General features: G+C 32.9%; 1 protein-coding gene across 5 annotated transcripts in view; it reads right to left on the reverse strand.

Moving 5' to 3' along the window:
- The window catches only part of smash (smallish), a 225,571-nt gene that overhangs the window by 36,017 nt on the left and 173,896 nt on the right, over positions 1-15,658 (reverse strand). For all 5 annotated transcript variants that reach the window (XM_076128428.1, XM_076128430.1, XM_076128429.1 and 2 more), the window contains one exon: positions 8,857-8,996. In XM_076128428.1, the coding sequence (XP_075984543.1) occupies positions 8,857-8,996 (140 nt within the window). The remainder of the gene's footprint in view (positions 1-8,856; positions 8,997-15,658) is intronic.

Below are 15,658 nucleotides of genomic sequence, written 5' to 3' on the forward strand. Positions count from 1 at the left end.
CCGAGACCTCTCGCACCGCAGTCGCATATACTACCGACCGCGCCACAGAGGCACTCATATGTATATACTTATATCATTTCCATTATATGGTTAATACATGTTATTGATTTCATATTTCAATAATTATTTTTACTCGTCAATTATAATGCTGTCTAACAGATGCGCTGGCAGATTAAAATCTGATCAGATCTAAAATCGTGGGTTGGAGAGCGGGGGGAGGGGGTTATTTTGTACCCAGCTCTTTATGTGCATGCGGCGTCCGCCGCTGTGCACTAATTAATAAATAAATGAGCATGTATTTTGGAATTAGTCGTCAATAATACGTTAACGAGATATTTGTTTAAACGTAAGATACTATGAGAACCCCATGCATTTGGGCAATGTCGCCATAGTATAAAAATATCGTCTTGCCAAGATATATCAATTGAGCTACATTTCATTTTTGTTGATGGGTGGGGACGATTCCGCCCATAGTCCTTTAACAATTTTAATGACTTTAAGCTAAAATTTGGTTTTGATAATACTTAATAAAATCTGTGGCGAGATTTTCTTCAGTCATAGTCTATAGTAGTTCTTTTGGCTAGCGAGCATATGACTCTTGTAGTTACTTAAAAAATAGGTAAAGGTTTTGGGGTAGACGGGGCCTTGCTATTTTTTTATACAAAATTCTCTTAATAGCTAAGCAAAGTGGAATCGGGACAAAAAAACGTCGCGTCTTATAACAATAAACGTGTTTTAAATATACAGCTCTATTTACTCTAAATTATAACGACAACAAACTTACATTTTTAGTAATAAAATGACGACTATTAAATACTATAACTGCTTTCAATCTCCTGATCAACAAAGTAAATATAATCACGTATAACTTAGTAGTGAATTCCAACAATTCGCTCAGCGAACACGTTGCGGCATCGATACGAAGAAACTCAGTGAAAACATCCTTCATACTACATAACAAACGAAATATTTGTTTAACAATTTAACCAGATGAATTATATTGTTTGAATCATATTGTTTCAGTAAAAACACCTAATAAAAAATAAGTTTTATAAAAATCTTGTGAACTTTGGATAGTTGAAAAAGCCGTATGACATACGAAATATGGTCTATAGCTTAGCAATGTTTTATCTAAATTGATCAAACCCTTTTGACTTAGGAGCGTTTACAATAAGTAAACACTTAAATCTGATTATTTAAACGGTAAACCGCTTACCCGATTATTATTAGTGTCTTAGACAATAATCTTAATGTTTTTTCTTTCTAATTTATATTAGACTATTCTCGATAGTAGCCTGGAGTTAAATAACATTCCCAGTATATGCAAATGCAATGGCAAAGGAATCACCACCTATAAAAGGGACTAACATTGTTAATGGCGAAACGCGGAGGTATTTCATACATCACTGGCTACACCTTCTTGCATAACAGGCTTGATATTATGTAAACAATAAGAGTCAATATCTGACCTATTTTCACAACTAAGACACTTATAACAATTGTTATGCTAAAACAATATATCATTCTCTCAAATTAACTTGTCAGAATTAATTTACTTTATACCCAAACCCTATACCCTTGACTGACATACGTCATCTGGTAGATTAATGTAATTTCGTGCTTGTCTCACAGCTCACTTGTTATTTAATATTCAAATGTAATACGAACCTTACACGCCTTTGTTTGACATTTCAATTACAATATTAATTTATAATTATAAATTGAAATATTAACCTTATTATGATAACCGTCCCACTCCTCCCACGGGTGGGGAAAGATAAGTGACTGAGAGAACCAACCAGGAAACTGATTGATTTAAAAAATTTTTTTTTCTTTTCAAACAGATCAATCCTTTTCTGTGATGTATTATTATTAGAATTTAAGATTAGATTAGAATTTTCCCCCAAAAATAGAATATAAATAATTGATGATAATGTTTTTCTGAAACAACTCATAAGCAGCTAAAATAGGGGTCAAAACGAATATCGTTTGCGAAACTACACGGGTTAACTAGCTAGAAAAGGCTCAAAGGCATACATTCTTATAAATAAATTTCAAACCTCTTGATCAAATTCATACAATCTACATACTAAAAAATAGACAGACATTTTAATCTTCTAAATTAAGCGCAAAAAACAAACACATGATAAATAATTTCGAAATATAATCAGTCTGTCATCGAATTGTTTTAGAGCGGAAATAGGAAATGACATTACGAAACTAGATTACTAGTTAATTGATTTTCGCATTACATCTCGAGGTTATGTAACGACAATTATTCGGTTTACATAGAATGTAATTATGCTTGTACCAAATTGTTGGTTGCGATGAATTTAAGTTTGTTTATTGGATGATTATTATGTTAATTTTTAATCTGTATAAGATTGGCCACTTGGTTGAGATTAAATAGATTTCATATTGAAAGTAAGACACACAGACAAATATGTAGATGCAATCTAAATCAACGTAATAATAACACATATTGGTAGCATATTAATAAATATGGTGAAATAATATTACAAAAGATGCGTCAATAATATTATAGTAAGAAGTTAATTATTACTTTGGTGACTGATCACTTAAATACATTTATCTCGCTGATTTCATAACTAATTTTCCGGACTAGTTTTATCCCGTTCATTCTAAAATTAGTCAATTAATAGGCTAAGTTAGTTTGGATACCAGCAGAAGACGTCATTTGGTCTATATATGAGATTTTGCCTCAATCTCATGGAATATGGAAGTGGAATACTCATTATTCGACTAAGATGTAGCCATTTTCGGAGACATATTGAAACATAAACTAATTACACATTCATACAGGCAATAAGCCGTCGTTTAAAGTACGTATTTACGGATAGAAAACAATTGAACTCCTAAAAACACCAACCAACAATCCACAGACGCAGTATTTCATGGGAAACAATCAAAACACAAAACCAAATTTCAAAATTGAAAGCAAAACTAATATTTCAATTTGAATCTTGTCAGTTGTATGCACGTAACTTGATCAGTTGTGCCGCGACCGACGACCGAGACGGACGTGTAATAGATACTCTCGTCACAGCACTTTGATTTCCTTTAGGGAGAGTTCTGGTGTTGGGTTGCTTTATTAGAAGGCTTCTTTTCTCTTTTGATTGAAGGGTGTTTTGATATCTAGAAAAGATACTACATAAAATCACGTCTTCTTCCAATAGGGGTAGGCCGAGACCAGAGATAGATGATACTAATGTTATGAATACGAAAAATTGTATGTTGGTATGTTTGTTATCCAATCACGCCTAAACTACTGATTTCTGATTTTTTTTTACAACTCCCGCACTAAGAATTGCTCTTGTGTCGCGGGGACTTTTACAAACATACAAACAACGGACACAAAGCACAACCAGACCCGTGTGGGAATCAAACCCACGGCCTCCCGTTGCAGTGGTATGGGCGTGGCGACCTAAACCACTGCGCCACGGAGGCAGTCAGTCGGTACTGAACGGATTTTGATGAAACTTTACGGTGTTGTTGCTTGTGTACCAGAATTACACATAAACTACGCAAAAATGGCATTTACCAGCCCCTTATCATACGTTCAGGCTGATAGGTTCTCGGGGAAGGAATAACATAGGGTGATTGAAGGGTGAATGTAAAATAAATATTTAAACTGAGCCAACCCGGGGCGGGCTGCTAGTAGAAAATATGTAAAACAGCCAACAAAATAATGTACAAACTAAATTCAAGACCTCAGCAATATCCCTATACAAATTGCTCCATATTTTCCCTTCGGCACCATTGCTCTATTAATACAACCATTTTATTACATCTATACTAAGACGCGGCAGAGATTTGAACCGTTTAGTATCGATAGCCGGGAATCGAACCTGTATATAACGATTGTAACTAAGTTGCAGTTCTGTTATGTTATGTCTATTTTAAGCTTATGGTGGCGATTCTATTTTTATGTGGTACATAAAATATATTGAGTTGTTACATAGACGATTCCTTCCTAAGACTTTGTGTATAAGTAGTTTATCCTACTGATACTCTACATACATAAAATTACGTCTGTTGCCCGCAACTTTACAAACTTCCCTTACATCAATTTTACATCCATACATACATAATACCACGCCTGTTATACTAAAATGTTAAGGCAAAAATGTATTAATTACACCCAAGATCCGTTATTAACAATAATCCTCTTCCGGAAAAAATAACCCATGTTAAGTAAGTGTTTACTTAACATGGGTTATTTTATCCAAATATTATCCAAATCGGTTCAGCCGTTTCGACAACAAAACAAGACAAACACATTAATAAATTTTGTCTTAAGATATTTTTCGTGTAACTTATTTGCAGTGTTCCGAAAGAAAATACTGCCAAAATCAATCATCAAACTTAAGACTTCGACACTATAGGCAGTTAAAAATTCCCATGCATAGCATGTTATAGCCCAATAAAGCAGTATTTCCCACATTGAACTGAATCACATAACAATCTAATATTAGTCTCGCAAGAACTTACGATTGGCAACACCACCGAATACAATCCATTTGTTTTTGACCCCAATGCCTTTATGTAGATCTGTTCTCATAACTTAAGGCTTTATATCACTGGATTTAAGTATATTTTAGAAAATATAGTTTTGACAGATGAGATCCTCAGTTCATATTAATTAAAGCAGTCTATTTGGCACTTTATACTATTTTAGTAATGGTATGAAAAAAGTACCAAATCTTGCTTGAATAATTATTGAAGATACTGTGTTATGACCTAGGTCAATTATTAGAGTATTTTAGCACTTCAAATTTCAGTCAACAACAATTTTCATTAAATATTTTACTATTGAAATATTTACTAGAGGCGTAAATAACAATCTAAATCTAGATCTACTAACCGCTAGAAAACCAAAGCGAGTGCTAATCTTAACCGGAGCAATACAACACCGTGTATCGAGTCAATGACACCGATATTACATTACAAGCATTGCGAATCGATAACTTTACTACTTGCACACCACTAGCACATATGACTTGTCAAACTAAACCATTTGAAAATCAACCTTAGAATGACAACTATAGGGTTGAATATTGATTGCGACTGCGTGTTTTTTTTTTATTTTATAAATTTAGAATTTCATGTGTTGATTTTAAAGTTCAATGTGTATTCTATGTTCGAAATTTAATAACGTAACTGCATGTAACTTTTTTAAGAGTTTTTCAAAGAGTGCATTGAAATTTGAACTTTAGGCTAAAACGATAAGGTTTATTTTCTATTGTGTTGAGTTATTACCAAATATGTTAGTTTTTTTTATAGAGCGAGTGGCCAGTTTACGATGACGTTTAATGGCGGCGTTAAGAAAAAATATGTTAAAACAAAGATTTGAACAAACAATAATAAAATAAAGTTTTTTACAACATTTTAGCGCTTTATTTAAGTAAATAATGACTTTTACGGGTATTTTGTTCTGTCTTTGTTTATTTTTTATTATTTTATGAGCTCGTGAGGTCAAAGTTTACGTAAATTTTTATTATACACGATTTAAAATTGTTATTTGTTTATTCTTATCATGGCAACAAAACCTCTTCTTTATGCAATAATAGCAAAGTAAATAAACTTTCAGTTTAGGTGATTTTATTCAGCAATTGATTCCCACATATTGGTTTTTGTCACTCATTTCAAAAAAAGTTAATTTGGGTTTTTTACCGAGTATCGACAATAACCTTTTACGCTATCATTTTCTTGCATAAAATATGGGTTTAATTCTAAAACTATACTTTACGTAATTTTAACGCAGTATTGTGTAAGTTAAAATCAAACTAAATTATGACCAAAACCCTCTAATTTCCAATTACAATACGAAACTAATTACCAGCGTGAATAATTCTATAATTTTTGCATCATGATCGTAATAGACCTTATTAAATAAAATGTGATTTATTTTGAAACCAAGGGCATGTTAAGTAAGAAGATTACACTCGATATTGTTGAGAAATTATCTATCAATAAGGTCTCGTACACACTCGGCGTTTGGACATGGGATAGACGTGCGTTTTACCGATCAGATTAGAACATGTTTTGCCATTTTATTATATAAAATTTTAGTTTATTAAAATTTGTTTTAATAAGTATCTTAATAATTTGTGTAAGGTTCATTTATTCAACTAATTAATTTCTTTAATTAGCAGTATTTTTTGTGTATAAAGAACGAGATATAACTAAATATAGAGATCGTAAAAACAGGTTATACATACATTGTTTCATTATAATTAATTACTCTCTTTCTTTCTCTTTCTTCTGGTTATCCATCCATAGAGGGACCTGGGATATGCTAACCCAAAGTAAAAAAAAACTAAATTTTTACATTTTGTATCAGTTGTTTTTATGTTTGTAAAAGTTTTCCGGGTCAACAGCAATTCTTAGATCTTTAACCGAAAAAAAATTACTAGTAACAAAACAATAGCATCTCAATTCCTAACTAAAGTTCGAAATATTAAACGCTTTACCGCGCGTTGTACGCTACTTCGTAGTGTGAAATAAAGCAATAATTCGCAATGACGCAACATAATGGAGCTCATTTGATCGCAGCTATTTGTAACGATATGATTTATTTGATCGCGTGAGAATCTTTTGTACTTAGATCGTATGTTACGAACATATAGAATGTTCGATTTTCTTCGTACATGTAATTTAAATTCATGTTTGTATTTTTCGTGAATGTTTTTTGGACTCGACACCTAAACCCTCCCTCAAAATGGGAGAAGAGCCTTGCCCAGCAGTGGGACAGTAATGTATTGTTTACTTTTTTTATTTAAAAGAGTCTAAGAAGAATGCACCTTTAATCCAAATTGGTAAGTGTAAAGGACTGAAGGGTGACGCTAACTTTGGGTGGAGAACCGTTCCCAGTAGTGGGCTGAAAATAGGATGAATAAAGTATATTGCATTGTAATTTAATACTTTTTATATTTCAGTGAAATATTGAATCAATACTGACTAAAATTATAAAAAAAAATGAAAAGGCATTCAGTACATTCGACTTTTTCTATCTCTTAATTGATAATTGTATAATGAGGACTATGAGTAAATTCAGGTCTCTTTATCTACACTTTTAGGCTACCGATACTTTACTACCAAATATGCTATTTGATATAATTTTATTTAAGCCTTGGCAACAGCTTTTATTGCTTATCAAAAATACAATTCTATATAAACAATAACTTTATATCGCTAATATTGTCAAGAGTCAACTACAAACATAAGATATCACAATAACTAAGTGCTTCAACACAAGGGCTATTTAATTCAAATATCATTCAACATGAATTGAAAGTACCAACTTGTAAAATCTGTACTCAAAGGAAGTCCCCGAGTCCTTAAATCAGGAGTACTTTATTTATTTACTTAATTATACAATATAGGTACTTCTGGTGTATTTAAACTCATAATCTTATTAGAAGGAGGAGCTCATTTCCTTGTCATTTCAATTCTCCAAAACAGTCTGATCTGTAAATTGAACCCTGGTCTTCGCAATCAGCATTTGCATATAGCATATATAACTTTGGTCTTTGCAATTCAAATAAAGATAAGGAGAGTCGGTCTGCTACCACGATACAACTTGATCGAAACGTCGGGTACTGAATAATTATAATGTATTGTTACTTGTAAAATATTAGGTGGGGGAAATAGTTTTTTCGCATTATAGTATGTATAAACTTGTAATAAAATCTCTTTGGCTTCAAGAATCACAAGTCAGTACACGTTTCATTACGTTTCTTTCAGTGAGCCCGTTAGGTACCCAAATATCGAGCTTTTTTGTTAAGAGAAAAGATTTTAAGATAACTGTTGTGCATTTTAGTATTTAAAGTAGTTTTACCTAGGCAGCTACTATCTACAATGTAGTATTAGTATTCTATGAACTATTTGCACTTTTCCAAGCACTCATTAGCGCCGCACGCAAAGATTAAGTGCTAATGTATGCTGTTTCTCTTTCGTTTCGCGCTAACTCACACACACATTATTATGTGGTGCTTGACCTCTGCTAACACAAGTTAGGTATAGTAGCGCGATTCTCTACAGTCGGTAAGAGTAACGAAAGTTTGACATTTAAAATGTACTGCCAAAATAGTTCAAACGACGGCCGATAGAGGCGCAAATCAGATTTTCATACAAATGTGGATCCACGTTTAACTAATATTATTTTGCATTCTAACTTGAAACGAATATCGAAATTTCAACTATTTTTGTACGCCACCTTTTAACGTTTATTACTCTTAAAATATAAGACAAATAATATTAATAATATGACTCATCAAAATGTTATTTTAATAAGCCAGCAGTGTGGTAGCTATCACATCCAATAACAACTTATTAGCTCAAAACAGATAACAGATATCTATATTTATTTGCTACTTATTAACACTATCTAGATTATTATGTCTGCCTTATTCTTGACCTAACTTACTTTAACTAGTATATATTCTATAAAATAAACAACAATTTTTGCTGCTTGTATAGTTAAGAGCATTATATTGCAGATAGGAGTCGAAATTTTTCCTATATTATGTTTCTTGCCAGCTGTTTTCATTGGCCCTATTTTCCGAACTAGCTGTAAATTCACCCGCATTTGACCTAAATGAATAGATGAAAAGATGGTCACCCGTCTTCAAAACAACCTTGGCAAGCGTGGCTTAACCTCAGAGATCCATCCGCGCGGCTATAGTTAACTAAGCCAGGAGCTCCTCTGAACTGAACGGAACAGACTTTGGTCATACCTACATATCTCGGAGAAGTACTTCGTGTGTACTTTTTGATGTTTGTTCAGCAAAAGGCATTGAAATTGTTCTAGAGAGTTCTATACAAGGTACTGACCGTTCCTCCAGCATTTCGTTGAAGGTCTTGGACTTGGCGCGCGGCTGGCTGGGCTCGTGCTCCATCCGGCGCACCTCCACGCACCGCTCGATGATGTGCTCCACACGCTTCCGCCGAGACGACTTCCAGTTGTCCAGGTTCTGCAGACAAATATACACTTATTAGTCAAGGAAACTACATTCGAGAGTAATATTTTGATGTAAGGAAGAATTCACATAAGTACGAGCGTAAGTAAGAGGTCGAAGTAAGTATGACTTCGTCCTCGTGAAAAGACAAAATATCGAAAATCCAGGTTGAAGGAACGATGAAGGAAAACATCGTGATGCAACTTTGCATGCCTGAGTGTTCTTTAGAACAGTTCTTGAAGGTATGCAAAGTCTCCAACCCGCAATTGGCCAGCGTGGTGAACCCAAGGCCTAACCCCTCTCTCGTTACAGGAGGATACCCTTCCCCAGCAGTGGGACATTAATGGTATATTTAATAAAATAGTTTCAGACTTTGTCAAGTTTGCATAAGACATGTTCAATTTTTTGCGATGACCATATGGGTACACCATAGATTCACTTTCATTTAAATGAAACCTATAAATGGCGACACGACTGAAGTTAAGATAAAAAATGCAACATTAATTAACCATCATCAGTTTATCATCTTTCATTGCTTTACCTAATAAATTGCATTAGAAAAGCAAGCTGTCGATCTGTCAATTGTTCAAGTGCTACTAAAAAATCAATGACATGCTACATTAACGATGCAGCGCGATAAGTGAACGAAGATCTATCAATATGTAGAATTAATACATAATTATAGCGTTTTACACTTCTTGTCATATTGCGTGATGACCGTTCTGTAGCTCGATTCTCTATTACTATCGACTACCGACAACCGAACTGTCATCGAGAAATTTTGTATGAAAATCTGATCAGCGCCTCTGACGGGTGTCGTAGGAAACATTTTGGCAATACATTCTGAATGTCAAAAATTCGATAGCTAGCCGGTTGTCCGTAGTCGATAGTGGTAGAGAATCGAGGTACTGTAGCTCAATTCTTTACCCCTATCGACTACCGACAACCGGCTAGCTATCGAGAAATCTTGTATGAAAGCGCCTATAGCAGGCGTCATAGGAACTATTTTCGCAGTACATTTTAAATGTCAAACTTTCGATACTCGGCAGTACCGACTATAGAGAATCGCGTTACGGATGATTATTTCAAAAAGAAATAAACTTCTATATTTTTGATTTCAAGGCTTAACCGCTCTCTCGTTAGGAAGAAGACCTTAACCCAGTAGTGGGACAGATAGAAATAAAGAAAACAATTTACAAAAAATATTTTTACCCAACTTTAAATATTTGAAAACAAAATTAATCATTTGACACTTACTTTACGCATTCTGTCACGTAATTGATGTATCTTCTCCATTTTATTAAATAATATTAATTATAGTTCAAAATTATACATTTATGTGCAGTCACACAAGCAATATTAATAATGAAACTTTTTTCTTTTAACGATATGTTATCAAAGACTTATTAAATCACAATAATTTCTTAAAATATGAATATTTTCTCTTAATTTTACTATTAATAATTAAATAACAAATATTAAAACCACTTATTCCTCACAAGTTTCAAGTCAACTGAAGTAAAACGTAATGTTATATAACAGTATTGATTACTATTTATGCATACATGATCTTTCACCCCAAAGGTTGCGCTTGACGTATTGATGTCCCACTTTATAGAGAAAACTATTAATTAGATAGTTAATTAAGGACAGTGGCGTATTTTTAGATATGACATCATTAACTTTTCTAGGTAGGTACAACTCTTGCTCTAAAAATATTTTATTTTATTTCACAAAATAAAGTTTGATTGACCGATCAAAATATGTCTGTATGCTATCTCAGAGAATTTTGATAGATACTAAAAACTACCAGTACAAATCCACCTTGCTGAAATAAGGGCTATGGTTACCGAAAAATCCATATAAGCAAATACGCGAACCAAGACTATCTAATAAATTATTTATTTCTATTTGTGAGTGATTTTTGACAATATTTCTGTTTTAATTATGTTTCCCTTTAACAAACAGATTTCTTACACATAATACAATGACCATTACCTTCACAAACCAACATTTCCGTCTATTTATTTATTTTTTTATTTATTTATTTTAAACTTCATATACATGTGTATATAGGCGGACTTAATGCCAAAGGCATTATCTACCAGTCTACCTTAGGGTGATGCAGAAATTGAAAGAAGTAGGTGTTTAAAAAAATAAAAATAAAGGACGTCAAGAACCAGGTTTACCAATAAATAAAAATAAGGTCATGTATGTACGTGTACTTAAATATAAATAGGTTTATACATACATAATGATTAACAAATAAGAAATATTAAATACATATACCCATATACATAAATAAATAATAAAATATACTATATACTGAATTATACAATATATATTATGAATAATAAATATATATAAATAAAAACTAAGACGAGTGTGACGATTCTGCTACTTGTTTTAACAAGAGATTCCGCACTTTGCTCTTAAACGTATGACGGTTAGTGGACATCCTGATTTCAAGAGGGAGCGCATTCCATAATAAAACCGATTGGACAGGAAAGGAAGAGTTGACAAACCCAGAAGTGTGAGATGGACATAGAAGAAGAAGATTGTTTGAGGAACGGAGGTTACGGTTGTGATTGTCGCACAGATATTGAAAGTAGGGAGTTAGGTAGGCTGGGGGAGTAGAAGAAGAGAGAAAAGAGAAGAGAGTCGTGAGTGCACGTAAGTGTCGACGCTCACGAATAGGTAGCCACCTAAGTTACCATTCAACTCCCCTTATTAAAATCTAAGCGGCATCTCTCTCAATAAAAAACCATCCTCAATAGATCAGCCGGCTATAAAAGTGTAGTCTAATGTGTATAATACAAGTACATTGAATAGATAGTTCTAGATACATTGTAGCACATCGCGTGCAGTGGCTAAACAGTTTTTTGCAATTTCGCTCGCCGCCGCTAAGAGGTTAGCGTTGCTGTTTTGTGTGGTACAATTTATAAGCGCGTGCGAATAACACTTTAGTAGTTGTAAAATCATGGCAATTGACTTATTGATACTATAGTTAGAGTTTCGAGGCTTGGGGATTGTTTCCTTTTTAAGATTTAAGAATTAGTTTTAAGATAAAATATTGTATGCCTTAAACAGGCTGATTGATACTAGAACGTATTATGTATTATAACACCTGTACCAATACTCAGTCAATACAATAAAGATTTACTTACTTACTTACTTACTTACTTACTTACTTACTTAAAACAAGTGAATATTTATCAGTCCCATGCGTTTTTCAATCCGCGATCAATACATCAAAATCATTTAATAAGCCCAAAGTGATTTTTGAGTGACAATTAAGACAATCTATATAAACATAACAGTGCCAATAATCAATTAATTAAAAGTCAAAGGTGGTTAGCTTTTTAGCAACCACTTAGAATACAATACGCAGCGTAAAATGAGCTACAATTTAACGAAGAAACTGTAGGCAAAATAGCGAACTTTAGTCTGTGTAGTGAAAAATAAACTTCTGAGGTTGTATCTTCATTTTAAAATGAACCAAATCAAGTTTTAAACTCCCCATGATCTTATGTTTTAGCCCAACCACCATTACGTACTTAATAGACCTATTATCTGAGACTAGGAAACAGATATATTTTAAAATCGCAGTACGATTGCGCAAGCCATGGCAGTTTAACGATGGCTAATCTTCGCAATGACTGGATTAAAAACTGGCCAATGCGGGTATTTGCCTTTTTGCGTGCATTCTTTAGAAAACGTGTGATTGGAAGGGCTCGCTGTGATGGATTGGCGATAATTACTGATATTAGGCTTTAATTGTATACTTTAAAGAAATTGTTGGGTAATGGAGTTTATTTACGGTAGGTATAAATACTCTGTAGGGTATTTTTAAAGCTGTGACTGTAAGAAATGTAAAATTATTTGAACTAGTAAACTGTTTAAAGGAAAGTGTCGAGTAACTGACAAATCTATTTTTATGATTATATTTTAGAAAAATACAACTCTAAACAAATTAATTAAAGTCACATATTATAAGATACTTAATAAAGTTGCACATAAGAAAATACATTGGAAAATTGTATTAATTTTACGACTAATACAAACCTTACATTTATTTATTAAATTTCAAAAGCACTTTCCTTTCCACGCGATAAACAACAATGAATCTAATTACTACAAAAAGAACAACTTTTATTTTCATAATCATCATTTTTCCTTTAATCGTATAATTGGCAAGTATTTCATCCAATTACCTGAACCGGCACATAACAAAACAATAAACAGGCATTCGTGGCGCTGAGCCGTTGGGACCGGAAGTGACGCGCGTGCCTCCGGCGGACAGCTTCCGGCGGCGGAGGCGCAGCTCTTTGTAGAGTTTTTTTTATTATTATTTAACGAGACAAGATGATGGTAAGTAAATGTTGTTATTTATGTTATAATAGTTTTTGCTCTCGGTTCTGTTTTTGTATGGTTCTTTTTGTTTACTGTTCGGGATTTAAAGTAATGCCACACCAAATTACAGCTGTTCAGTAATTTAGCGTGAGCGAAACAGACAGACAAGGCTACAAAATTTTGCTATTTATATAATACGTAGTTTTATAAATACTACGACAGAATAAATTTTCAATTATCTAGACAATAAGATCATTAAAAAACATCTCAATTGTTTCTTCGTGTTGAAATTTATCAGAAGAATTTATTGTTCAGAAAAAAATCTTTTATTTGATCTCTGCTTACTCCCGTGTAAAAAAGTCGTGATATTATGTATATGCATTTTAATTCTACTCCTGATAATTTAATTTATGATCACCAATCTCATATTTGACTTCAAACAACAATAAAACAAGCACAAATTGTTCCTCAGTTATTCCCACAATAATTTCTCATTCCATTACTCAAACACAATACTTCAAACAAATTCCTTCACCAAGTATTTTGGTTATAACGTTCTTAAAATAGAATGGAAACAAAAACAGTACCAATGTATTTACGACTAGTAATAAATCAATACCCACACGGTTTACGAAACTCATGTAACGTTTGAAATATCAGTTAAGATAAAGAAACATATTTACATGTATACATATTTATTGTACATATAATGGCTCAGATTGTCAGACATAAATAAAAGGTATTTGTTGAGCAAAATAGCTGGGTAATGTGGTAAGCTTGTCTACTTCTCTTCCATTTTGAAAAGCCCATAGCCAGTCTGCAAACGATCTGTGGGTTAAATAAACCTTGACGCGGTCATTCTATAGATGGGTGACCGCATAGTGGTAATTGAATTGGGCTGCTTCGTACTTTGGAGGGCACGTAAAAAGTCGGTCTCGGTTGTTATCAATTAAGATAACAGTCGTTAAGCTACGTCTAAGGCCTTCGGGCGGCTTGAGCAACTTTGACACTAAGTTGACCAAGATACGATAAGAAGGAGATCAATACATAAGCAATAATACCCAGTAAATATAGGAATATTTTGCGAAAAACTCATTAAAGACAATCCCAATTAATCCTTTAACTAAACGGAAGGCGAGTAATTAACGATCATTAGGAAAAATAAATGAAAAAGAGCCGGGAACACTCAAATATTTTAACCGCGGCGACAAACTCAGGGCTGCCACGTTGACGTTCAAATTGCAACAATTATATAATTATTAACACTACAATTATTATATTTAATAACACTTTCAAAGTGTTATAATGGTGTAATCAAGGTTATTTTGTAATTTTCTACGCAATATCTTGTCTTGAGTTTAATATATAGTAATAATTACACTTATTTTTATGCTAATCCTTGAACAAATGGTTTAAAATCAGCTGCCCGTTTGGCACGATGGTAAACGTGGTCACTTCGCCGCAATAACCGTAGCGTGTTCTACTCGAGACAAATATTTGTGTGATGAGCACGAGTATAAGTACGTATTAAGAAATATATAAGTATGTCTATCAGTTATTTGGTTACCATAGTACAAAATCTGCTAAGTATGTAATTAGATGACCGTGTGTGAGTTGTCCAATGATATTTATTTATTAAGCCGAATGCGTTCAGAACAAAAAATTATAAAGAAACTAAATTACCTTTAAAACAAGTAAATTTAATAATAATGATTTATGTTACTAAGGCAGACAATTTGTCTTTAAAGTTTTACAGTTGATTTACCGTCGCAAATAAAATTCTTGATGCTTATTTTGATTAATGAGGCATAATAAAATTATTTTCGCTTGACTGCACTTTGTTTTGCTGTCATGTATCAAAAGTAATAAAATTTGAAATATATTATACGGAAATAACTACAAAGAAATGTATTTACAACATTAAAACCAAAATTTCTTGTTAATATTAATCAATCTGAATACTCAGAAACAAGAACCAAAAATATCAACATACTATTATTCCCATAGGGATAGGCAGTATACCTTAAACTCTACTTATTTTGATTCCTACAAGCTGCAACACTAAATAAATATTTCTTATTTATTAAAATTCGAAAAAAATACGGATAAAACAATACGAAACTCCTTTCAATAACAAAACCTAGTTTGTAGCGAAATCTAGCACTCTAATAAAAAAATGGAACTAATTTCCGAAAACCTTTTGACAGCCCTAACAAGACGCCATCTTGCCGCTTCCTTATTGGTTACTAAAAGTGGTATCAGAAATAAACCTTTAGTGGAATCTCAAGCTCAAGATGAGTCGATATGGCGAATATCAGACCATT

The sequence above is a fragment of the Anticarsia gemmatalis genome, chromosome 21 (assembly GCF_050436995.1).
Source record: "Anticarsia gemmatalis isolate Benzon Research Colony breed Stoneville strain chromosome 21, ilAntGemm2 primary, whole genome shotgun sequence".
Taxonomy (NCBI): Eukaryota; Metazoa; Arthropoda; class Insecta; order Lepidoptera; family Erebidae; genus Anticarsia; species Anticarsia gemmatalis.